General features: G+C 39.0%; 4 protein-coding genes and 1 long non-coding RNA gene across 5 annotated transcripts; 3 read left to right on the top strand and 2 right to left on the bottom strand.

Moving 5' to 3' along the window:
• Positions 1-6,738: 6,738 nt before the first annotated feature.
• On the top strand, positions 6,739-7,956 carry LOC133886362 (uncharacterized). The gene is made up of 5 exons (XM_062326092.1): positions 6,739-6,958; positions 7,064-7,144; positions 7,230-7,325; positions 7,437-7,836; positions 7,931-7,956. The coding sequence occupies exons 1-5, from the start codon at positions 6,878-6,880 to the stop codon at positions 7,954-7,956; spliced, it is 684 nt and encodes a 227-aa protein (XP_062182076.1). The 5' UTR covers positions 6,739-6,877.
• Positions 7,920-10,205, top strand: LOC133928605 (protein FAR1-RELATED SEQUENCE 3-like). Its single transcript, XM_062375020.1, has 2 exons — positions 7,920-9,888; positions 9,981-10,205. Exons 1-2 carry the CDS (start codon positions 8,031-8,033, stop codon positions 10,043-10,045), a joined length of 1,923 nt encoding a protein of 640 aa, XP_062231004.1. The 5' UTR covers positions 7,920-8,030; the 3' UTR covers positions 10,046-10,205.
• A 200-nt stretch (positions 10,206-10,405) lies between these two features.
• Positions 10,406-14,945, bottom strand: LOC133886354 (uncharacterized). The gene is made up of 14 exons (XM_062326086.1): positions 14,597-14,945; positions 14,369-14,487; positions 14,228-14,285; positions 14,089-14,160; positions 12,981-13,252; positions 12,845-12,898; positions 12,603-12,722; positions 12,153-12,496; positions 11,889-12,060; positions 11,697-11,795; positions 11,395-11,526; positions 11,177-11,277; positions 10,542-10,719; positions 10,406-10,426 (listed from the first exon to the last, which is right to left on the bottom strand). Exons 1-14 carry the CDS (start codon positions 14,829-14,831, stop codon positions 10,406-10,408), a joined length of 1,977 nt encoding a protein of 658 aa, XP_062182070.1. The 5' UTR covers positions 14,832-14,945.
• A 217-nt stretch (positions 14,946-15,162) lies between these two features.
• Positions 15,163-15,714, bottom strand: LOC133891011 (uncharacterized). Its single transcript, XR_009904135.1, has 3 exons — positions 15,641-15,714; positions 15,369-15,542; positions 15,163-15,241 (listed from the first exon to the last, which is right to left on the bottom strand). It is a non-coding gene; the product is annotated as an uncharacterized LOC133891011 (long non-coding RNA).
• Positions 15,715-20,638: 4,924 nt separating this feature from the next.
• Positions 20,639-22,056, top strand: LOC133928597 (uncharacterized). Its single transcript, XM_062375010.1, has 2 exons — positions 20,639-20,998; positions 21,481-22,056. Exons 1-2 carry the CDS (start codon positions 20,738-20,740, stop codon positions 21,664-21,666), a joined length of 447 nt encoding a protein of 148 aa, XP_062230994.1. The 5' UTR covers positions 20,639-20,737; the 3' UTR covers positions 21,667-22,056.
• Positions 22,057-25,748: the final 3,692 nt, after the last annotated feature.

Genomic DNA, 25,748 nt, shown 5'->3' with positions numbered 1-25,748 from the left:
TTGTCATTTCATCTGCGGAGTACATGCGTATATGGGAGTATTTCCAGCTGTTCGTGCATGCATGGGGGCAGCAGTACTATTCATGTGATATGCTCGTTCAATTTATCAATTGCGTAGTACGTATATATGCATGCTCACTGCATCTGTGCATGCACATGGTTGCAGGAAGCACGTTGCCCATTTCATGGCGTCGTGGGCTCGGTCGATTGCTCGTCGGCATGCAACTTCTGGCCAAGCGAGCTAGCTACCTACCTAGGTTGGACTGGCCGGCAAATAAGAGTGACATATCTGATCCGCGGCTAGTGTATATTAATTATATGTGTAGCTTCTGGTCATGGACTGATGGACGGCCCTAGCTAGCTTGTGATCGATTCAGGATGTCTGCTCTCTGCTGGCTGATTAATTTGCGAGAGGTGCCTACTGGCCCTAGCGACCGGCACGGCGCACGGCATCGATGCATGCACCGTAAGGACCATGCATGCCACTGAGAAAAGCAGATCTCGCAAGGCTAATTGTTAAAGTATTTCATTGTGAGCTTGGGGCGGGACAATGTCAGAGCTGCAAACCAGTGGTTAACTAGTCGGAGACCAAAAACTCAGAGCCTAGTTAAAAGCTATTGCTCTGAAGGAGTCCGTGATTGCGTCAGTGGTGGTGCCAGGATTCAAACCTTGTGTTGTCAAGTTTTAAAAATATAATATTTATGTAGACAAATTATATAGAAACACAAAAGAACATAATTTATTACACCACCTTATGGTAGTAGCCCATTACATTCATACCTAACTTGATAGGTATACATAATAGTATCGGCAGTAACAGACTGTAATACATCAGTTTCAATATGGGTAATTAAACAATGATAAAAAATTCATTACCTGTTTTATTGCACAAATCAGACTTCATATATTTCATTTCAATGTTTACTTCATAAAAAAAATACTAGAGGAAAACTAATATGATTCTTTGTCTCAATTTTCGGCAAAGATGATCAATCCTTTTCAAAGTACCCAGCTCGGCACGGTCTGACTACAGCACGATCTGAACGGCCCATCTACTGTAGCAGGCCGTGCTGTGCTGACCCGCGTGCCTCTCCCTCGGCCCACGGCACGGCCCGTCGATGACCGTGCCGTGCCGGGTTGGCCCAGGCACGATTTTGGCCTGATCAACCCGGCGAGCCAAAATAGAAAAAAAATATATAAAAAAAATAAAAAATATATAGAAAAATAGATAAAAAAAATATAAAAATAGATTAAAAATATAGCTATAAAATTAAAAAAATAATATATATATATAATAGAAAATAATCGGGTATTTGCGTGCTGGACCGGATCGTGCCGGGCCGTGCCGGCCCGTCGTGCCGCGCGCTCGGCCCAGACACGACTCATGGTCTCATGCTGTGCCTAGGCCGTGCCTTGGGCCGGTATAATAGGCATGACCTATTTAAACATCTTTATATTGTGATATCTATATTGTGATATCGCTTGAGTTCGCCGCTGGATTGCGTGCTGGTTTGATTGGATGTTACTGTAGTCACCATATCATCGGGCATGCCGGCTGAGTTCAAAATATGTTCATCAATGGTGAGCCTGGCGCCACCCGATCGAGAAAGATCCATATATATGAACAATGTCGCACGATGTATGGTTAATATGGCTTCCAGTAGTTCCATCGAACATCTCATCATGCACGCACACAACAGTGAAAGAAGACGTATGCATCAATCAACCATACCGCTAGTGCCCCAAGAGCTAAAACAAGCAATCTCTAGGTAGCTAGGCTGGCCGGTGTCCCTATCTAGATATGTCGTGCTTGAAAGCATGGGCGCATCGCCTGACACGCGCGTTTTTTTCTCCTCTTTTTAGATTTCCTTGTGTAGATGGGGCCGGGAGTGGTGGCCCCTGATCGATGCAACCACACACCGCTCTTACGCGGTGCCGTGCCGCTTGGAGCGTTGCACAGTGGCGCCTGTCACTGCTAGCTCCAACTGCGAACGGAGACGCCTCGGCCACGTACAAAACATACGTACGTCTATGTACATATGATGTGGCTGCTTTGTACGTGTATATATACACAGTGACCGATCGATCATGATGTAGCTCGCTCCGAGTATGTATGTATATCACGCCTCCTAAGTACATGTGTCGCCTGTGTGAACAAGACAGCTGCCGGAATTATGAGAGGGGGGGGGGGGGTTCCCGGATTGTGGTGGTTCGGGGTGCTGGATTTAGAGTGATGCTACAGGCGGTAATCGGACCGGCTATGTGGCAAGACGACGATAATAGGTCAGTGCTGTGGGTGGCAGTCGGGAGAGCTCAAAAATAGATTGGTTAGCGAGTGAGGGACGATAGCGGAAGAGTTGCCGAAGACGGCCGGAGGCGGGCGGGTGGGAAACAATGGAGGGGAAAGAAATAGTCTGGGAGAAAGAAATGGAGTAAGGAAGAAGATGAACAGTAATTATTCAGTTCTGGATCATTAAATTAGAATCGTGCGTGTGTGCTTCGCCTCGAAAAATCATCAATTTCAAGCCTATGAAATTTAGCAACACTGTGTGTGTATATGTATGTATATCAGTATCGATCGCTCATTCTCTTTTCTTAAGTTTGGTGGCTTGCGATCAATGTGTCCTGGGGCCGATGCATGCATGAATCGATGGACGCAGGCGGAGGCCAGTGATGATGTGCTAGCTATCCTGGATCATATGCATTTGTATTTTGTCGTGCAGGAGCAAACAGCCATGGAAGGATCCAGCTCATATATGGTATGCTGGATTGCAGATCGAGTGGCACGGCAGCACAGCGCTGCACGCATTCTGGTTTCTCTGGCATGGATGCGTTGTTGCTTTGCGTTTGCCATCATAGCTATTAGCTAGCCCGGCCCAACCCAGTAGACCAAGCATAAGGTTTAGGGAATTATAGGGAGGAGTTTTACTAGAAAATGAGATATTCCTCTAGAAAAGAAAAGGGAAAATGGCATGCATGATTAATATCGCAGTCTGTGAGGGTTCCTTTGAAAAGATTGTTCACCCCCAACTCCAGTTAAATTCTGCTGATCCAAATCTGGTCCAATTAATTCTGCCGCAAGAAACAGGTGCCCGTCCGCGCAATTAGGAGTACTGTACTGTAGTAATTTTCCTCGTCCTGCGACCCCGGCCGACATGCGGACGTCAGGGAGTAGCATGCGGTGACGCCATGCATGCGACTGCGGCACGACGGGAAAGGGAAGTAGCTACCCCTTCTCCTAGTTGCGCGAGGAAAGCGAAAGGCGGCGGCGGCGGCACGGGCCGATATGATATGCGACCACTCAGTGACCGGTGGCGACTCGCACGCGCCGCACGTCGATTCGGCCCTCCATCAGCCGCGCCTGAAAGCGCGACGACTAATTAATACTACGGCGCGTCTCTGTCACGGGAGAAGAAAAGAAGCTCACGCGTACCTACGCACGCACACGCTTAGATAATCTCTAACGGTTATTTTTTAAATATTAGAATCTTTTTACGATAAAGATTTTCGTTTATTTTAGCGTTTTAACGGTTTCTTTCATGATTCCTGTCATGAAGAGATTATCATTCCCTTCATGATGAGATTCTTTCTTATTTTTTTTCACGATTTTTCTCGAAGTGAAGCTGTTGTAGATAAGAGAAAATAAAGAAAATGAGAACGAGAAAAAGAATCGAGAAGAAAATAAAAAGAATATGATTGGAGATGATGTTATGCTAGTATATTAGGAAGAAGGGTTTGGGCTTCCATTTCGGTTCGGTCTGCTAGAACAATAGTTAAATGGACCACCACTTTCCCACAGAATTGTGGGCTATATCTCGTTAAATGGGCCTATCGAAATCTTTTCGTTCTTGTAGAAAAGAAGCGTACGATGAACATTGCACGACGGTGGACATAATCAATCGGGAATGACTACCTTATAGCTAGCTATTTTTCTTTCTGATTACAGTCAGATTTTGAACCAATGAAAAAGCGACACGTCAGAATAGAATGGTTTTCTGTAAATGAAAATGTGACTGTTTTTTGTTTGTTTGCAGGCAGTTTTTGTTTTTTGCAAAGAATCGACTGAAAATTGGTTGCCACAACAGTGAAAATGTTTGTTCGTTGTCAGCGCGCGGGAAATTAGAAGTTGTATCCCGCCCGATTGTTAACGGGTGAAAAGGGGTGTCAAACCCGAAACCAAATTTACCGTAAAGAACCGAACTGGATACAGATCTAAAAACAAGAGGGTAAGAGAAAACTTGGGGCTTAAGAAAGAAAGAGGAGGCAGAAGAGAAACGTGAAGAAAAAGATCAAATCAAAACTGATCGTGAGGCAAAAAAAGTGGAAAGGAGACATGCGGCAGAAAGGAAAAGCACGGGCGATGCAGCATGCTACAGCAATACCAGAAGAACATGGTGTTGAAGCGGCAAAGGTCAGTAGACACACCTGAATATGTGACGCTCTTGTGCTCCTAGGATGTAAAGATTTGATTTCTGCGTGGGGTTTGTGGTATGAGATTGGTTGAATAAGTTGGACTCAACCCACGAGCCACCGCCAGTTAGGATGTAGATAAATTGGGCTTTGGCACTTCTAGAATTTAACAGTTGGACTGAAATTTTAGTAAAGGAGGTTCTGATCTATAGAAATTGAAACAAAATAGATTGAAGATTTATATTCTTGGTTGCAACTCTGGTATAAGAAAAACAGAACAATACTTTCGTAATGCAATCCCCTTCACTTATGAAAATATTGTTTCGAGCAACAGAATTTCACGGTCCATACATTGCACATCTTATATCCCCTTTTAATCGTACAACACCAATCCTTCGGGTAGATCTGTTCCAAAAATGCACATAAGGCACTATTGATGCAAGCCTTTTAGGGACAGAACACTAATATACTATAATAACATGGATACAATCAGAACAAAAGTAGACGGTAGAAAGCTTAACATGCTACTCTTACAACATGGAGCAGGAGCAATAATGACAATAGCAGTAAGTAATATGCATCACTAATGGCAGTGGCATTTATCCCAGTGCTGAACATTAGCTTATGGCAAGCTCATTGCACTGGTCCCAGACCATGGAGTAACAAAACAACAATGATTAACTGCACCGAATCACAAGCGAACTACAAATTAAAGATCACCTTCATAGTTGGCTTTTTTGCAAGGTTTTTGGCACTCTGGTTTTCGTAGTAGATTAACCAGTTTTGCAAGCATTTCTTCTTCTCAACCAAACCGGAAAGGTGGTTTGCATTGTATACAATATGTTGACCAAGCAAAGGATTGTAAAATATTATTACTTTGATTTATTATTGTAAAATGTTTATCTAACATGAAGCAAACTTATGCGATTACAGGCTGGCAGGATAACAGCAATTCTGAAATCAAACATTCAACAGAGAACATCGCCGATTGCAATTAAAAAGAACAGTTCTCTAGCAAGCTTTAATTATCAGGTTTGTTGTGTCCAGAAAAATCATCAATATTAACTGTGTGAGTATGGGCAAAATAATTATAAAAACAGGAAAAGGGGAAGCAATAACGAAAGAAAGTGGTAAAATGGGTACACTGCGAATAAAGAATGAATGGTGAAATTTAGAAGTGTGGTATTATTTTGTTTTGGTATTTCCCCTTGCTCCTTTTATGTTTTATCTTAACAGTTTTAGGTTTACACAGTTCAATTTCTTAGTTATTTTGTACTTATGTTTACATCTATAATATATTTTTCATTCTTTACATCTATAATATATAAGTTTTAATACTACTATTTCCAAGGTTAATTTTTTTTCTTTTTCATGTTTCTCGCATCACTACAGGATCCTCATATATTCAAATAAGTTTTCTTCAAACAAAGGGGCCTATTTTCCAATACCTTTGTTTTAGGTTTACACAGTTCAATTTCTTAGTTATTTTGTACTTATCTTTACATCTATAATATATTTTTCATTCATATCATGATTCTACCAACTTGTCATTATTGTTCAATTTTGGTGTTGTAGTGGAAGTCGATTATATTTTCTGGTGTCCCCAGTTATTCAAGATCATCATAATTCTGAACTTTAGTTATATGTGAGAAGTGATAACTGTTGTTGTTTGTAAACTTTTCAGTATTTTGCTGCTTGCTCCATTGAAGTAAATCTTTCATGGTAGATGCATCTCATGTCTAGAACAGTGAGACTCTCCTAGTAATTGAGAATAAATGCAGACCAAGAGATCAATACTCTTTCATCTTCTATGAATAGGAGATTGTTAAACAGATATATCTACATTATACTTAAGGTCATAGTAAGCAAGCTAGGACGAACATTGAACATCTTTATTCATTTCAAATACCTGTGTAAATTGCAAACAGGAACTAATGACAGATGAATTAAACCCAATAATTGGATCAGAAAGCTTATGTAGGGGAAAAAGAGAAAATGAATTGTGCCACTCAAAGGTAATTGGTGCATTGGAAACATTTATTTATGATGTATTTTTTAAAAAATTGAATTCATTGAACTGTTATATGAATTCAGTCAAATTTGCTTGGATATGAAACACAAAGTTGCATGGGAACACAAAAGCAACAAAACCTCGGACTAAGACTTCTATAATGATGACAATGAAAGATTGGATGAGGTAATAGTTTGTTTTAAACTAAATATTAATAAAATAAAACAAACAAAAAAATTTAACTTACATATATTGTATTTACAGGGGATGCAATGCAGCTTCACAGAGCTCCTCCTGCAAGGAGCTTCGAATATTGAGGTAAGAAAGTTCAGAAACAAATAACATCTAATGCAAATATTGATTACTGAAGGGGACATGATTACAGGTTGATCTTTGTTAAGTGCTTAAAGCTTGTAGTAAAACTGTAATTTATTTTGTAAAATGTGTACAGAACTCAATGTATATGACAACAAGCAGAGTAGATGAAATGGCATCAGATGTATTTGGTACACAAAGCAATAGAATGCCACTTGATGAGGTAAAAAAAATTTGAAATGTTTACATTTTGAATCATTATACAATGCTGTTTATGAATGTATTTATGCATGTATATAAGAAATTGTTCTAATGGAATGTGTTGCAGATAAATACTTCAAGTATAATTGACAAGTTGTATGACAAAGGCATAGAAAAGACACATCAAAATTGCGCTACTGATGATCAGGTTTGTGAATAAAAAATAGTTTATAATGAGTGTATATAGATGTCTGTGATTGTTTTTCAGAAATTACAATTATTCTACATTACAGATCAAAATTACAGAACACTATGAAAGGGAAGAAAGCTTAATATCAGATTTGAATCCATGGGACCAGGGTGTATTTGACAACATGAATCTTGAAATGGTCAGTAGCTTCCATGTTTTTGTAAACCATGACTTATTACATGAATAAAAGATAGTTTTTATTAGATCTAGAAATACATTTGTTTTAACATATAAGTTAATAATGTTACAGGTAAATGAGAGCAATGAAATAGAAGAGCATTTGCAGCAGATTATTCATGAACATTCAAGATGTCCAGAGAATGTAGGTGTTGATAATCATACAGATGAGGAAACAAACAAAGAATTGACAGAAGAAGACATAGAAATTTTCTTGGAAAATGAAGAGTTGGCAGCAAAACAAGGGAATAATGTCCAGATAGATACTGAGTTGACACCAGAAATGGGTATGGAATTTGATAGCTCAGAAGCAGCACATCGTTTCTTCAACTTCTATGCATATCTGGCAGGGTTTTCTGTGGTTGTAGCTGGTACTTATCATACACAGAGCAAAAAAAGAAACAATGAACTTACTAGGCTGACACTGAGGTGCAACAAGCATGGTCCAGGGAATGAGATAACAAATAGTGCATGTAGTACAAACTCAAAAGCAACTATGCATGTGGTACCAGAAAGAGAGACTAATATTATAGCAAAGACTGGATGTAAGGTTTTACTGGTTGTCAGTGAGAAAAATGGGATATGGAGAATAACAAATCTAAATCTGGATCACAACCACTTGTTAAGTCCAAGCTCAGAAACAAGATTCTTTAGGTCGCACAAGTATATGTCTCTAGAAGAAAAAGCAATGATAAGAACGCTTAAAAAGGTAAACATCCCAACTAGAAGCATGATAGCAATTTTGTCATACATCAGAGGAGGGAGATCTGCTCTGACATACGACACAAAGGATGTTGCAAATTATAGCTTCAAGATAGGCAGAGAAAGAACGATGAATGACATGACACAGATGCTTGAATTTTTCAGTGAGAAGCAATCTGAAAATCCTGGATTCTACTATGCTATAGACATGGATATGAACACAAACAAGGTGAAAAATATATTTTGGGCAGATGCAAAAGCAAGAGAATACTATGCAAGGTATGGGGATTGTATCAGCTTCGATACAACATTCCTAACAAACAAGTACAACCTACCATTTGCCCCATTTGTAGGAGTGTCAGCTCATGGCAACACTTATCTATTTGCTTGCGCATTCCTGGGTGATGAAACTGCTTCAACTTTCAGTTGGGTGTTCAAACAATTCATTAAAGCAATGAATGGCAAACATCCTCAGACAATAGTCACAGATCAAGATGGAGCAATGAAGAAAGCAATAAAAGAAATATTCCCCAACACAAAGCACAGGAACTGCTACTTCCACATCAAAAAAAAGATGGGAGAGAAATGTGGGAGATGTTTTGAAGCAAATAAAGGTTTGTACTGGGAGATTGAGGACATATTGGACAACTCACTGACAAGACAAGAATTTGAAGATTTGTGGACAAAAATGATAAACAAGTACAACCTACAAAACATCAAATACTTGCAAGAAATGTGGAAAACAAAAGAGAGATTTGTTCCAGTGTATTTCAAGAATGATTTCTTCCCATTCATTCAGAGCACAGCAAGGAGCGAGGGCACAAATGGAGTTTTCAAAAAAGGTGTTGGACCTCAATTCAGTGTCAGTAGCTTCTTGATAGAATACCAAAGAATAACTGACACAATCCATAACAGAGAAGATAGGTTTGACTATGAGACAAGAAATAGAAAAAGGAAAATGTTGTGGTCAAGTTACACAATTGAAGATCAGGCACATGATTTGTATAACAGGTCAATATTTGTGAAATTTCAGCATAAATTAAAGGAAACTACAGCACTACAAGTAGACCCGATTGAGGAGAACAAGATGTATGAAGTTTACACAGATAAGAATCAACCATTACAGCCCTATAGGCTGAGGAAGTACATGGTACTGGTGAACATACCTGAAGAAGAGTACAGTTGTGTGTGTGGGATGTTCCAAAAAGATGGAATCCTTTGCTCTCACATCCTAAAGGTGATGTTGGACATGAAAATCAATAAAATACCAGATAAGTACATAATTGAAAGATGGAGGAAGAATGAGAAAAAGATGATCAAAGATATACCTGTCATTGAGCCGGCAGAAAACAGTACACTCAGGTTCAACATCTTGTCAAGAATGTTTGTTACTATGGCATCAAATGGGTCAAAAACAAAAAGGAAATATGAGTACCTCCTGGAATCAATGAAAACAGTGCAAGAAGGAATGCATGCATTGGATGAAGAGGAAGATGTAGAGGCCTCAAATGGGTTAAGTCATGCTCAAAGCAACAGCACAAGAACAATGATTAATGGTGTCATAGATGGAGCAGAATGCAGCTCAGAAATTCAACTAGAAAATCCAGACAAGATTAAACCGAAGGGGAGACCACATAAACAAAGGATACCGACTATTGTGGAGGGCATCAAGATGAATAATAAGAAAGGCGTCATCAAGAGAAAGAACGGTTGTAGTCACTGCAGATCAAAAGAACATAATAGGCAAAACTGTCCCAATAAGCACATTCACTATGATTTGCCTAAGAAAAAGAGGCAAAAGAAGACAACAGGAGAACAAGGAGGTGTGATATATGCAAAAAAATATTATTTTCACATAATTTTCATAATAAAAAGAAGGAAAAAAATTATCATAATATATGTGTAATTGTTGCAGGAAAAAAATCAGAGAATGATTGCCCAAGGCTTCAAGTGCAAGGACAAGTAATTCAGAACATGTAGAACCAGAAAATTGGAGATCAAACAAAAGCTGTGGAAAGAAAAGCAGAAGATACATTGAGGAAGACCTGAAGCATTTATATTGTATACTAAGAAATTTAGAAGTCAATATGCTGAACAAACAATATTGTCTGTAATGTTGGTGTATACCCAGAACATGTAGAACCAGAACATTATATGAGAAACTATTTACATCCAGGAGCCCATGTACTGATAGCAAAAATAGTACTATATAACCTATATATCGATTGTTTACATCATTTAAATTTTGGTGTGTTTGCACTATGCTACTATGCCGAGATGGAGTGATCATGTACGACGCAAATCATCTGTGGAAAATAGGCCCCTTTGTTTGAAGAAAACTTATTTGAATATACGAGGATCCTGCAGTGATGCGAGAAACATGAAAAAGAAAAAAAATTAACCTTGGAAATAGTAGTATTAAAACTTATTTGAATAGAACAAAATATGAAGATGCCAACTTAAAACATACTACTACCTGTGAGCAAAAACTTTGCACTAATGTCTTGGGAATGCGATTTCTTGTACTAAAGAAAATATCATTTGCAAGCAGGACGCGGATGTTTGGAATATCGAACTGATTAAACATGGTTGTCAAGTCACAATTTGCATCCCACAACTCCATGTACTTGATTACAAAAATACCACAGTCATAACTGTTTAGCAGAAAAAAAACAGTTATTAACTTAAACATTGATACTGCATATACAAGAGTAAAAAAGACCAGATAAAATTGATACAAAAAGATATTAGCAAAATTCTCTGATGTAATGGAATAAAACAAAGCAAACACACTCATCTTATAGTATATCAGACAAACCATATGGATACTAAGCAAGCCAAGAAAAACAAAACTCACTAACAGTATGGACTGGTTTGAACTTCTTATTCATTGGGTGAATAGGAGCTACAATAAAAAAACAAGAAATTGAAAGCTAATGTTGTCTAGCTGCACCATTATTTGCAACAGATGATACAAACTAATGTTGTCATATTTTCAGACACTCTTACCCATTGTTATATTTTTTAGGCTCTTTTAGGCAAAGCAGAGTACAATATGAGAACCATACAGTACTGTGTGTAATATTGGAGCAGAAAGTGAGAAACACTTACCCATTATCTTGCTTGGGAACAGGTGGGTAAAAAATTCTAAAATCCTCTAAATCCAATTTCACTTCTGCATGTTCGTACCAAGCTTCCTTGAATGAATTAATCTGACATTTATAAAAAAATTATAATACACTAAGAATTACACACAGAATACTCTAATATTCAATAAAAAGACACAATTTATTGAACTGAAGGGATTGTTTGTATAAAAAATTACTTACAAGAGCAGTCCTCATTTGAATTTGAAACCCATCGCTTTCCTCAAATATAGAATCCAAGAATGCAAACAACTTGTTCCTCAAGTCAACAATAAACAAAAACCAATGTTTACCACTACAAATCGGGAAAAACATCTGCAGCAATAATGACATTTTCAGCGCCATAAGATATGACCAATACACCAGACCATAAAAAAGTGGATCTTATACGAGCAGTTAAACAATAAATATATAACATAAACTTCATGTCATAGTGAGCTGTTGTTTTCAACTACTTATGACAGCACCAAATTAATAAAAAATACCTTGTGAGAAAGATGAAGTTTGTGGGCAGAGTTTGCACCAAGAAAAGACTTCTTTACAGTCTTAACATCATAGTCAGTTTTATATCTCAGCATACAATCCTGAAACAAAAAAGAAAAAAGCCATAATTATATTGTACATGTGAGTTTTGCTAATCAAATAAAAAAAATTAACGAACTGAAAAAAAAACTAACCCCCACGGATGTGAAAAAATAGTGTTTCTTTGATTTTCTTGGGTGACAATCCTCAAAAAACTTGCGACAATAGCCAGAAATGAAGAAATTATCAACAAGTCCAGCAGGCTCAACAGATTCGCCCAGAGAGCCATAAGTGACATGAGTTTTATAGAACTGAACAGCATCTTCACTGAGCATAGACGTAACCATACAAAATTAACATCAGAATGTGTGCATTGATTTTTAAAAACATTTTCAGAATGATATGATAGAAAAACATACCCACTCCATTGACTGTGTGCAAGACTACACAGAATTTTGTAGTATCGAATATGTGCTTGTGTTACAGGGAATCGGTCAGATGATGTGCCGAAAGGGGAAGAAACCTTTGCAACATGTACAAATTGATGAATTGCTGAAGTAGAGGAGCTTGTATTCATAGGAAATTTGGCATTGTTCAAACGAGAATGAAGTTTTGCAAGTGGACCATCTTTGCTAGAAGTTACAAAACATTTATTCTGTTGAACATTGATACGGTTGTTATACAGCTGCTCCGCGACATTACCTAACTCATTGCATCTATCAGTAAATTTTCTTTCACAAATAAATTTCACTTCAGGAGAAACCTAAAAAAATGGAAAATATTGCTTAGTTCAATGATTTTGCTAAACATATGAATGGGTTTTGGAACATAAATAAGAGGAAAAAATGTAGCACGAATAGAAAGCTCACATGGGCAGCTTTTGTTGATTGTGAATTATTGGCACAATCAGAAATGTATAGGGGTGAAACCTTTCTCCCATCAAATGAAGTTGCAGGGACTTTGGAATGAACCGTGTGTTGACCAGAATGCTGAAACAAAAGACCATATCGTGGTTTCAATTTCAGAATACACGAAAAAACACGTATATAGCATATATTCCAGAAACATGACTCTAATGTAATATAAAAATGTACCACTTGGAATAACATACATGAGAGTCTTGATTCTTGGAAACATGATCAAATTGCAAGTCGACATCAATTATCTGAGCAAGATGATTAATACTATGAAACAAAGGTACAGACAAAACACATTGACATGGGGGTGCAGTTTAAAAACATAGTTACCTCGTTTTCTAACTCAGCTTGGTTAATGAAAGTATTCTTGGTACTTTGGGAGCTAACAACAGTATGATATTGTTGTCCACAAATGTCCTTTGTTTTCATTGGGGAAGAACTATTGTGAATTTGAATGTTACTGTTGTCATTGGTAGAATTATTGTTGCAACATTCATCTTCAGGAACCAATAATTGAAATAAATTATTGGGTTCAAACAAATTCGTGTATTGAGTGTTTCTGTGGACTGGTTTGAACTTCTTATTCATTGGGTGAATAGGAGCTGCAATAAAAAACAAGATGCTAGTTTGTTAATCATGCAAGAGAAATGGTTTAACTAGATAATTTCAATAGTATGAGGGTTAAAAGAAGAAGTTGAATAGCTCAAATGAAAAAAAAATGGACATCAAGGCCACTATTACACAAGGCTAAACAGTTGAGGAGCTCGGATCAACAAAATTGAACTTAGATGCTTCATCGCATAATTTAATAATTTCAGAGTTTATAGTGCTCATTTGCAAGGATTCAAATGCAACTTCCCTGAGTCAGCTACCAATCTAGCTTAAGCTTACTCCATTTGATTTATTATCGTGCTCTAAGTGCTTCAATTTTTTTTACCCATGGATGTTTGTGAAAAAAATAAGTACCAGTGTATGCTCTTATAATCTTTGTTGCTATTTGTCCTTCTCTTCTTTTCTGTTTCACAAGATGAAAAGAGCAATATGCCAAAGACCATATGATGATCACAAGCACGATGGACAAATCCCTTTGCTGCAGGGTTCTACACTTCTACTGCACACCCGCGAAAGGCCAATTCTAGAGTTCAAATGAATCGGGTGCACAACTTCAAACTATATATGGCAATGTATACAAGTTCTAAGCAATATTGTACTCAATAGTTATGGTTTATCACTTTTAGCATTCATATTTCATAATTCTACATAATGTAAAATGACAAAGAAATATCGATACAAGTGCTTACCCAAATGAAGGTTCACATTAATAGTATTCTGAAGGGAAATAAAGTCGAAACCACAAACGAAAAACAAGAAATTGAAAACAGAAATCAAAAACCAACTGAAATATAAAAAAAATATTATATACAACAAAAGGACTAACCGGGGATTGAGGCAGAAACAGAATCAAGGTTTCGTTTTGCTTGCAGAATTGTTGGAGTGTCAATTTCAGGGACTAAAAAACAAAAAAAATATGGTCACAACTAGTTCTGAATGGGGAACTAAAATAAAAAAAAACATACCAAGTTTGCAAAGTTTACTCAAAATAAGATCAGCTAGTTGATTGTCCACATTGGGCACCTAAAAAACAAAAATATAAGGATATGTAGAATACGCATGATACATTATGTGCACATAAACATGAGAAATAAGAAAAATAATACCTCATCAGCTTTTACGTCAACATTAGATTTTGCAGGTGATGATTCTCCAACAGGTGCAATAGAACACTGTTCATTTGTTTCCAAATGATAAGAATCGGGAGATTTCTTGAAAGTACCATCTATAAATGCAAACAAATGATAACATATATCATGTGCATACATCTAGAGTTAAAGAAAATGTAAAATGAATAAGGAAAAAAAATGGTTTGCAAGTTTATAGAAACATACCATCAGCAACATGTTGAGTTACTTCTTTGTTAGGTGAATGCTCATTTGAGTAACCATTACTTGACTGCAAGATCTCTGTTGGAGTGTAGGATCTTCCAAATTCAGAAATACATCCTTTGCTTGGCGACAAAAATTTAATGTTGGTTTGAGAGTGGTCAATAGCTTCATTGCAATCAACAGACTTTTTCGCAGCAACATCACTGTTTCCGTTATTCAGTGCATGCTCCTCATTCATGCTTCCAATAGCATTAGACAAAATATGAAGTACACTAAGAACCAGGGAATCTGCCTTCACCTTGCAGTTTTCACACTTCTTGGAATAACTTTCGTATACCAAATCACATAAAGAATCCTTTACCTAATATAAAATGTAAGGTTTACAATTAAATCAAAATGAACTATGAACAAAAATATTGCATGAGTAAGGAGTTTTTACGACATTGTGTAAGAAGCAAAGAATACTTTACCTAATATAATAACATTCAAGAACTATATATCGAATTGAAGGAAAAAAGAAATAAGAAAACTCGCCTTAGAAGTCAAAATATCACCAAAAGAATCCTCAAGCTTATGGTTAAAATCAGATGTATGATGTGAAGAATCATCATTTTGTCCAGAGGAGAACCTTTGAGAAATATACTCAATCTGATGAGAACAAAAATTATGAAATAAATATTAGTGCAAAATCAACTAACTTGAGGCAGAAGCATGTGTATTGTATATATGTAAAAAAAATACAAAATAAACATATCAATAATATCATATTACACACCTTTGAGTAGCATGTCTTTGATAAGTTTTTAATTGGCTTCCTTCCATAGTTACGATTGTCAAGTTGATCGCGTTTTGAATATATCTTTATCATGTCTCCCTTCCAAACAGATATGCGTGGTATGTCACGTGGGATGAAGTGAATACCAAAGTTAACGAAATCAAGGTAGTATACCTAAAAAAAAGGAACCAAATTTATATTGGGACAGAACAACTAAAAAAATATAACACAAACAAATGAAGTATATCAATCTAAAGAAAAAGAGGGCTTACTGCAATGAAGTATATACAGCCACCAAGAGTCTTGCAAGATTTCCCAGTGGACTTGCTTTTGTTGTTGAATTTGCTTATGCTAGTCATTAGCCAATCGTAAACAAATTTGGACCAATCGAACTTGTGAACAGATGATATATCTTGCAGAACAGACAAATACTTTGAAGAAGGCTTCATAGATGAGTTGGGGGCCAGAAAAGAAGACAAAGCAACAATCATGAAGCATGAAAATATCGTTTCATCAGAAATGTCTATCCGCTGAAGCATGTTTCCAAAATATGTAACTGAAGGAATTGAATTCAGATGGAACTTAGATAACAGATAAGATCTGCCAGCATCCCTATTTAGAATGATCTCATTGCCACCAATTGGCAAATCTAGCACAATATGAACAGATTCTTTGCAGATTGGTATTGACTTTTCTGCCAACTTGATTTCAGAAGAATTTGCATCAATGTGTCTAGCTATCCACTTGGCAAATTTCTTAGGAACATAGCAGTTCTCAAATTTCAGCAAACAACCCATACCATACTTCTCAATAACATTCCTTTGATGCTGAGTGAGGGTTTCAATCACTTTTGAGAAATAAGACACTGAAAACTTAGAAGATCCAGAAGCAGATGGACTAATGATGTGATGATTTATATCCTGTAAAAACATGATACATTAGAAGCACTGTTTGCATAAGATGGTCATCGTTCATGAAAAAAGATTGATTCCATATACCTTTTGGATCATGTGATCTAGTTTACTCTCATGTGGACCCATTTTCTTACGGTAGATTGCTCTCTGAAAAACATATGAAATTCAATATTGTAAAAAAAAAACTAGTCCAATTGACTTACAAAAATATACAGAAATAAGGTAAATCAAAAGATGTACCTTAGACTTGCAGAAATCAACAAATTCTTCCATCAATTTGATGTGACCTATGGAAATGAGAACCTGCAAATAAAAAAGGTAATATGTATAGCAGCATATATGCTGCAAATTTAAAATTTTGAAAAAAAAGGAAGAATACACTATACATTAGACTGATGAGAACTTTCAGAATCATGTAAGTCGTTGTTATGTCCAGTAGTGTCAGAACTCTCTGTCCCTTCAAAAGTATCAGGTATTGGAATGTCACCTGTAGAACATTTGTTTTTCCTAGCCATCTAAATAAAATGAAGTTCGAAAAGTCAAATGTTTAGACAAAAAACAAAAGATAACAACAACAAAAATTAGTACAGTTAGTACCATATTTGCACTATTAGTACACCAAAATATGGAAAGATAAAAATATAATCCATTAATATATAAAGTTCTCTCGCCATATACAATTATGGTTCCACACTGCACTTAACCAGTTACTGTACACATTACAATCCAACATCACTACTAAAGATTGAAAAAAAAAAGTCTTCATTCTTCAGAAATTTACAATTGATCTTGGAAAAAGACCCATTCCAAGATAGCATGACATACTAAAAAAAAATCCAAATTCTTCATTCTTCATCAACATAAAAAAGAGAATCCATTATTTGTCTTCAAGATACTCATCAATTGATATACATTATGGCGAAAAAGAGCGTGAACTAAAAAGGAGATAATGAAACTCATGGTACCCTGTAAACAGTATAAGCATCCTGGGAATCTTAGTCTCACAAAAGTTTTAATATATATATATATATATATATATATATATATATATATATATATATATATGAAAATGACACTAAAAGATATTGTTGGCAGGTGAGAAGGACCCTCGTGTCCATATTACACGCTGAAAATGACAGTGAAGCAATACACTGATTGAGGGAAAATATACTGGAAAAGTGTTGCACCTCCAAACACAGAAAAACGCCCTGAAAAATAAAATCATTGACAATGTCAGGAAAAAAATTGGCAATTACTACATGATCTACTAGACATCACAACTACAAAATTACACTAATTGCTCTCAGTTCTGAAAAATATACTAGTTATCACATGAAATTGTATTGGTTGAAAACCTAGCAAGGAATAACAAAATATTTGGTTAGAATAACAATAGAATAGCAGGTAATGAGGTATGAAAAAGATACCAGAAATTTAACTTAACTTTTAGTAAACAACACTCGTCACTTGATAATATGAAGCACAATGGAGATGAAAACGAAATTGGGAATTGGTAGTTTAATATTTGTAATGAAACCAAGAACACCTAGAACATAAAAGAAAATTTCAAAGAATAGATGGGAACAGATGCGGACTAGACATCTCTGAGGAGAGACTATGACATGAATAATTTCTGGTTAAAAAAAGTCTCTCTGTTTCGGCAGTCATAGGGGATGAGCTCTTGTTTCAGCTGTAATGTGCAAAAAATGGATGAACAAGCAATCGGCTTAAACCATATTAACATGGAGCAGGAGCAATAATGACAATAACAGTAAGAAATATGCATCACTAATGGCAGTGAGATTTATCCTAGTGCTGAACATTAGCATATGGCAAACACATTGCACTGGTCCCAGGACATGGAGTAACAAAACAGCAATGATTAGGTGCACTGAATCACAATTACAGCTAATTTATAGTAGGCTTATTTTGAAAATACACAAACCTATAACTGAAATTCTTACCATTTTGAACCTATAAATTTTATTTGCACTGAAATTCTTACCATTTTGAACCCAACAAAACCTGGTTAGTCCCAGGCTATTCTTACCATGAACTAAGCATTGCTGCCACCACATGAAAAACACAATCTGGTAAGATTTCGAGCATTTCCAAGTTCTTTTCTCCAATAAAAAATGAAATTTGGCAAACCCAAGATAACAATCTGGTAAGTTTTGCCTATCTGGGCAACCTAGTCTAAAACTGTTCAATTGCTAAGGTTCTCTCTCTACTCGCGTTAGCACAACCTTGCAAGACAACAAAATATCATAGTTATCGAGAATAGGGGCACAGAGATCATCTTTTTCTATGCATGCTACCTCTGGTTGATAAGTGTATGCAATCTGGAATTCTTCAGGTTGGGAAACTGAAGCTTGTCGCAGAATAAGGGGTTAGCTTCAATCAGCTTCTTCAGGTCAACAAGCATTATTGTTCTTGCATATTTTGTATCACCGTACTTGGAGAGCTGCTCATTTTCCCTAACAAGACAAAAACATATATCACTCCCTGAGCAATCCAGAAACAAAAAGTAACTCAAATAAAGATATCACTCCCTGGTGCTCAAATAAAAATAGCAAACAAAATAAATATGAGTGTGTTAGATTGTTTTCCTAATCTTGAGTTAGGTGCCAAATACTGATTACATTTACCAGATGGGCTTTACTTAATAAATATGAACAAGCAAGGTATTGGAAACAACAATTCGCAAAAACAAAGGTATTGGAAACAACAACTGAATTATTCTATTATGTTTTTCATCGGAATTTTGCTCAAATGCAGGGGAAAACCAGACTATTGAATGGGCTATGCGTCTGAGGGTTGCGTACTACATTTCTGAAGCATTGGAATATTGTAGTATGAGGGGACGGCCTTTATATCATGACCTAAATGCATACAGGGTTCTCTTTGACGAGGTAAACTTGCAACCTATGTGCTCTAAAAATATGCAGTGAAATGAGGGAGTTAACCCAAAAGTTACTCAAACATTACAGGAGATCTATGTCCTAGGGCACCAGGTTAGCATGTTTTGACTACAAATCTCAACATTTGAGCACCAGGTTACCTAGTGCGGATGCTCATTCGATAGAAGGAAATACACAAACCAGATCGAAACCCGAACCCCAGAACACGCAGGATACAACTATTGACCTCGAATCGCATCACGAACCAACAAATCCCCCGCTAAAACATCACAAAAACAGAACAAATTCGAAAACACAGAGAAGATAAACTGAAGCTTGTCACGGAATAAGGGGTTAGCTTCAATCAGCTTCTTCAGCTCAACAAGCATTATTGTTCTTGCATATTTTATATCACCGTACTTGGAGAGCTGCTCATTTTCACCAACAAGACAAAAACAGATATCACTCCGTGAGCAATATAGAAACAAAAAGTTACTCAAATACAGATATCACTCCCTGGTGCTCAAATAAAAATAGCAAACAAGTGCAGTGAAACGAGGGAGTTAATCCAAAAGTTACTCAAACATTACAGGAGATCTATATCCTAGGGCACCAAGTTAGCATGTTTTGACTACAAATCTCAACACTTGAGCACCAGGTTACCCAAATGCGGATGCTCGTTCGATAGGAGGAAATAGACAAATCAGATCGAAAACCAAACCCCAGAACACGCATGATACAATTATTGAGCTCGAATCGGATCACGAACCAACAAATCCCCTGCTAAATCATCACAGAAACAGAAAAAATTCGAAAACACAGAAGACACACAGGATTTAGAACTAACCATCGAAAAATAAGTGGAAATGGAACAAGAGAAATTGACATACAGAAGAGGACGAACCCTAAAGATATTGCTCCACACTCGACTCAGACGAAATGGGGGCTAACAGTACAAGAGATTGTGCGACGAAAAATACCAGATAGAAGAGCGGAATCAACAAATCGCCAAAAAAAATCGCCACGCCAGGACCAACAGGGGAAATCGCCGGAGCTGGAAGAACAATCTAGCAAACTCCCCCTCCGCGTCTCTCTCTTCGGTGAAAAAAAGGGCGAGTGGCTCGAGGAATATAAAAAAAAATGAATAGAGGAGTTGTACTGACCGGCGCGAGAAACAAAAAGAACAGGATTTGAAGTGACCTCACACGAAAACACGCCACGGGTGGAAGAAAATCGACTCGGCTCATAACGGGCACCCGTTTGTCTTTTCAGGTCTGCAACCCGTTTTTGATTGGTTAGGAACAAACAGCCCAGTAGCCCACAAACATACAGCGCGTGCGCACGGGGAGGAGCCCGCTGCAATGCACGAATCTTGTAGCTAATCCTGTGAACGAGAATTTGACTGCAAATACAAAATAAAATAGCTGACAAGTGTATAGAAGTCACGTAATCAAAATGGTCGTGGCACGGACGGGACAACGGATAAGCCGGACGCTCGGCTCCATCTCTGTCGCACAGCACACTCTCTTATGCGAAGCCTCGTGCAGCTGAGCCCATGGCGCGGGGCCTCCACGCTGCTCTCTCGTTCCCGTCGCGTCTCGGCGCGACCGCGGCACTGTCCCCCCGCCGATCGATACGTGTCGCCGCCAGGCCAGTGGGGAGACGCGGCGGCAGCCTCACGACCGTGCGGGCCGGCGGACCGCCGAGCACGGGCGCGCTCATCCTGGCATTCGTGCTGCCGCTTTCCCTCTTCGTAGGAACCCTCGTCACCGCCGCCCGCGTCGCCGACGACCTCGACGAGCGCTTCCTACGGGAGGTACGCAACTCTCAGCAAGTATTCTAATCCACTCACTTCCTGACTAATTTGTTTGGTCCTAGCACTAACAGTATCAGTAGCACGTTCCGAATGAGTTCATCTCCGCCGAGTCTAATTGGCATCAGGAGAAAAATTTAACTACTAGATCATATGATGCGTTTCTACTTAGGAATGATAAAAATCTAGAAGTGCTTGGGATGTCTACAGAAATAGGAGAGGCATCGAATTAGTGAACATGTGTGAACTGAAAAGCATATTTAGATTTTATTTGGTTGAGCTTCAACTCCTAGCCCTATCTTTATAGGTTAAGGTAAATAGTTTACGTTTCTATTTTTAAATTAAAATTAAAATAAAATATCTCATCCAAACACCTCCATGAACTCTCGAAGCTAGGAATACCTAGCTCCAAAAATTCTTGGAGCTGGCTCTGCCGAATAGGCACATAATAATGCTTACATTTGTCCAACTGTGCCTACACGCAGATGGAGATCAACCAAGCGATAATGGAAGAGAACGAGGCATCTGACGAAGATATCGGCGAAGAAGAAGATGACGACAGAGAGTACGATGAAGGGGAGGAGGAAGAGCAGCCGCCGGTGGAGAAAAAAGAGGCCGTTGTTATTGGTGTTGGTCCACGCACCAGGAACAGGCCGAGAAGGCAAGTATAAGAACGAGGAAAACTCTGTTTTCCCTTGTTCTGAGGCCGACGATTCTCTTTTCAAAATGCTTGCAAATGCCCATTTTGATTTGCAAAGCACACATGTTATAGCCAAAGCTGCAGATCACAGAACGCAACATTTTATATGAAGGAAGAAGCGCGGGGTACAAAACTGTTGGACTTTGGTTGTGTTATTGGTTGCGGACGGTAGTATTGTTTCAGAAATGCATAAAACACTTGAAACTTCTTTACGAATTTAGTTATTCACTTGACAGGCAATACATCGCACTTGTGTACCTGCATTATTGATTTGCGCAGTATTGCCTGCCAAGCTGTAATCACCAAATCATGTACTTGCCCCCTGGACGCTGCTGATTATATAATTTAAGATTAATCCGTCTGATCAAAAGCAAAATCTAAAATTCAGATTTTAAGGTTTAATTCTAAATGCTGAAATCTTTACATAAAAAGATTTCAAAGTGTAGCCGTCAAACTTTTAAATAATCCCAAAAAAATGCAACAACTATGATTGATCGTTTTCCTCATTTATATTTCTAATTGGCCTGCCAACCGCGGTAATCCTTCAAAAAAATTGCCAACTAAACGCACTTAGGTGCACAGAGCTTTTAGATCGCAAATAAGCAGTAGGGGCTGAAGAGGCATCACAGCGAACTAGAGAAAGCTGGGGTAAGATTCACTTCGCCCAACCAAGGTACAAAGCCCAATTGCTTGGCTGTGCATTGCCAGAAGGGGTAGGCTTGCGGTTATAGTTGTGTGCAGCGAGAAGCCCAATTGTGTTCCAATGTTCAAGGCTCTATAGCCTTCTAGCTGAGTTGGAGGATTTTTGGGCTCCGGGAGGCTAAGAATGTGCACCGGCCATGGCAACTTACACGCCACGACGATCAAGGGATTGCTGCGTTGCACACCAGAAAACACCCGAGTTATTTTTTTATCTTTTTGCGAATTAACACCCGAGTTAAATTGATTTACCTTGTACTGCAACAAGGGGTGGAGGTGGATGGAGGTGGAGTGGAGGCGAAGAATTCTCCCTGACTGAATGTGTCAGTGACCAGCGAATCAGCATCCTCCGCAGCATAAAAATCATAAAAATACAGGGATGATTGCCCATCCCCGGTAAACTGTTGCCAATAATTCGATTGAAATTGTTAGACCAGAGCACACTCAGGACAGCTCCCCCAAGCAAGAAATCAGGGGGAAATAACTAACAACACAAACTAGCATGAAAGAGAGCATTGGACCCTTATATCATCCCTAACTATATTCTTTTTATTTCGTTCCTTTTTCAATTCTCCTCTCCGTTCCTACTCTCTTTATTTTCTGTAATCTCTAACAGCTTACATTCAAAGGGATTTGTGAAGAGAAATGAGAGAGAATCATGTCCTGAAAGGAATAACCTTGGGAATCTCTTTATGACGGGAACCACGAATGGAAAATATTGGAGCGTTTAAGGGAGCGGAAATCCCTTCGTAAAGGAAATTTGATCTCTGACGGGAATCCCTTGGAGATAGTCTTATCCGCCCATTCATTGATGCTACCGCTCCTCCATTATTCCATACTCAGCAGTCAAAACTAGCCAGAATGTCTTATGACTGTCATATTTTCACCCTTCGCAGCTTTAGCAGTGGAACTTTATTAAAGTATAAGTGAATTATTATCGGCTTAGATTTTTAGGTGAACTAGTTGATGCATGTAACTCAATATAGTATCAGAGATAGATATCTTAAGTTTGAGTCTTGGTCTGCGCAATTTAATAAAATATTGGCGCCCATTCTTATTCCGTGTATATGGCCCAAGGAAGAAATTGGCGCCCACTCCTACTCCACATTTACGGCCCAAGGAAGAAATTGGCCCCCGATCCTATTCCATGTTAACGGCCCAAGAAACAAATTGGCACCCACTCTTATGCTATGTTTATGGCTCGAGAAAGCCTGCACGTGAGGAAGAGTAATGAGGTATAAGTGAATTGCTTGATTTTTCCCATTAGCTTAGTCTTTTGGGGTCAATTGGTTGATGCATATAGCTTAACATGGCATTGGAGCTAGATGTCTCAGTTCAAGTCTTGGCCAATATAATCTATTATGTTAATATTTGAGGGAAAAATGAGATACCACGTTCGCTCTTAAGCTCACGAAATTACCACGTTAGTCTGAAAAAAGAAAATAATCTAGATCACTCATCGTTATTGTTAGTGTAATAGATAAGGGGTGCTCCACGAGATGGGCCCACACCGCCAAATGTTAGCCAGCAATAGTTGTTGTCAAGAACGCGGCCTCATCGTGCGACCAGCCCCTAGTTGCAGAGCAAAATCCTACGCCCACTTGCTGGTTGTAGGGCATGTACTCACTTAACCAGTCAAGTCTCATTTAATACTGTTCACTCGAGTATTTCCCTTCCACATGCGCTCTCTTTCGACGAAGTAGGGTTGTGGGGTAGCATGGTATTGCAGTGTCCTAACGAGTGAGCGTGACGGTGTTCAGTGATGGTACATGGCATGCTGGATGACCAGAGCAGGGTGGACGTGCTTACCCATCATCATGATGGGCTAGTAATAGCTAGGCTTCGTCAGTCATAGGTTTGTCACCTGTTTTGACACAATCTATTTGTATGAACATTCTTTTCCCTGGTATATAAAGGGGTGAAGACCCAGCTTGTAGAGATACAAATCACACACTGTAACAGTTCACCTAATCCATAAGACAATACATAAAACGTATGCCTATTATCCTATAGGAAACCTAAATCTGAATAAAATCTTGTGTTCTTGAGTTTAGCTTGATATACACCCACTAGAAACGTGGATCAACACGCCCATCGTTCGATATACCCTGGATTTATTGTCAGGGATCATCCTCGACAATTGACATGCCAGGTAGGGACGCGTTTTTCGTGTTTTCTTTAGATTTGGAGACTATGGTTGGGCTACCCAAATCTGGATCTATGACGACCGCGGAGTCCCATTCTGAGGACCCCGGCATGGTGAGGTTTTCGTCATGAGATACGACCTAGATGAGTCCGGTGTGCTCCAAGCATGGGACATCGAGCTGAAGTCCGAAGACCCCGAGATCGAACATGAAGTTTGCATGACGGTTTATGCAATAGGGGGCGAAATGCGAGTGGCGGGGGCACCCCACCTCACGATGTCTCATTGCTCCGCAGTCAGTGGCTCGACTACATGGCCATGACCCCCGCACAGAACTTACCGCATGAGTACTTTTTAGTCACTCGTCGGTAGCGGTACTAAGGGTTCACCGATAGCACCATAGTTGTGTGATCTCACATTCTTGCTAGAGACCGCCCGGTGCCAGACCGTGGCAACTGCCACCTTATCCACCATAAGATACGGTCGGGATGGTGGCCGGCAGGACTCATCGTGGGCTTCGTGGTGGGAGGAAAGCCAGGCTCCCTTAGTGGCAGGGAGTACGAGGAGACCACTACCACGCCAGGACAGTCCACCTGCTGACTCGCGCAACTCACTTCGCCACCTCGACCTCTACGACGTAGTCCGGGGTCAGAGGGACACTAAGAAACAGAAGGATCGCACCCATCGAGAGCAAGAAAAAGGCAAGCGGGCCTATCACTCACCTTCCCCTAGCGGGGAGGTGTCGGACTACTTTGTCCCCTTGCCAAGGTCACGAGACCATCAGCAGTTCTCCCCCCGAGCGTGTGCAGCTGCCCAACGATGAGCGACTCCCCGTTACGGGACAGGCTACAATACTTTTTCTGACAGGTTTCGATTGCCTCCCGAGCCGCAGCCTCCGCTGCCTGGCGAGCTTCGGTAGCCTCTCGAGCCGCGGCCTCTGCACGCTCCCGACATTTCGTCTCCTCCTACAGACGACCCTCACAGCCTCATCCAAGGCACAATGGAGCTTGATCACTTTGTCACGAGTCGCATCGCAGGCCTCCATGGGGAACTCGGCACTACGAACGCCCTAGCACTCTTATCAAGAGCAGGTGCTATGAAACACGCCAAAGGAGAGATAAGGAAAGCATACCAAACACCGAGACCAAGAAAGATTCGGTAATAGAATACCTGCCAGGCCATCGCCTCTAGACGACCTACCACCTCCTCCG

The sequence above is a fragment of the Phragmites australis genome, chromosome 1 (genome assembly GCF_958298935.1).
Source record: "Phragmites australis chromosome 1, lpPhrAust1.1, whole genome shotgun sequence".
NCBI lineage: Eukaryota > Viridiplantae > Streptophyta > Magnoliopsida > Poales > Poaceae > Phragmites > Phragmites australis.
Note: the sequence above shows the minus strand (reverse complement) of the source record. Positions and strands in the feature narration are given on the sequence as shown.

What these genes read in the sequence shown, in the direction of transcription:
- LOC133886354 (XM_062326086.1), bottom strand. Translation starts at nt 14,831, where the DNA reads ATGAATGAGGAGCATGCACTGAATAACGGAAACAGTGATGTTGCTGCG. An exon ending in AACTCAACATGTTGCTGATG is followed by an intron (nt 14,488 to 14,596) that starts GTATGTTTCTAT and finishes TTGCATTTATAG; the next exon opens with ATGGTACTTTCAAGAAATCT. An exon ending in AATCAACAAAAGCTGCCCAT is followed by an intron (nt 12,497 to 12,602) that starts GTGAGCTTTCTA and finishes CCATTTTTTTAG; the next exon opens with GTTTCTCCTGAAGTGAAATT.
- LOC133928597 (XM_062375010.1), top strand. Translation starts at nt 20,738, where the DNA reads ATGGCGCGGGGCCTCCACGCTGCTCTCTCGTTCCCGTCGCGTCTCGGC. An exon ending in ACGAGCGCTTCCTACGGGAG is followed by an intron (nt 20,999 to 21,480) that starts GTACGCAACTCT and finishes GCCTACACGCAG; the next exon opens with ATGGAGATCAACCAAGCGAT.
- LOC133928605 (XM_062375020.1), top strand. Translation starts at nt 8,031, where the DNA reads ATGTCTCTAGAAGAAAAAGCAATGATAAGAACGCTTAAAAAGGTAAAC. An exon ending in GACAACAGGAGAACAAGGAG is followed by an intron (nt 9,889 to 9,980) that starts GTGTGATATATG and finishes TAATTGTTGCAG; the next exon opens with GAAAAAAATCAGAGAATGAT.
- LOC133886362 (XM_062326092.1), top strand. Translation starts at nt 6,878, where the DNA reads ATGTATATGACAACAAGCAGAGTAGATGAAATGGCATCAGATGTATTT. An exon ending in ATTGCGCTACTGATGATCAG is followed by an intron (nt 7,145 to 7,229) that starts GTTTGTGAATAA and finishes TCTACATTACAG; the next exon opens with ATCAAAATTACAGAACACTA. An exon ending in ACAACATGAATCTTGAAATG is followed by an intron (nt 7,326 to 7,436) that starts GTCAGTAGCTTC and finishes ATAATGTTACAG; the next exon opens with GTAAATGAGAGCAATGAAAT.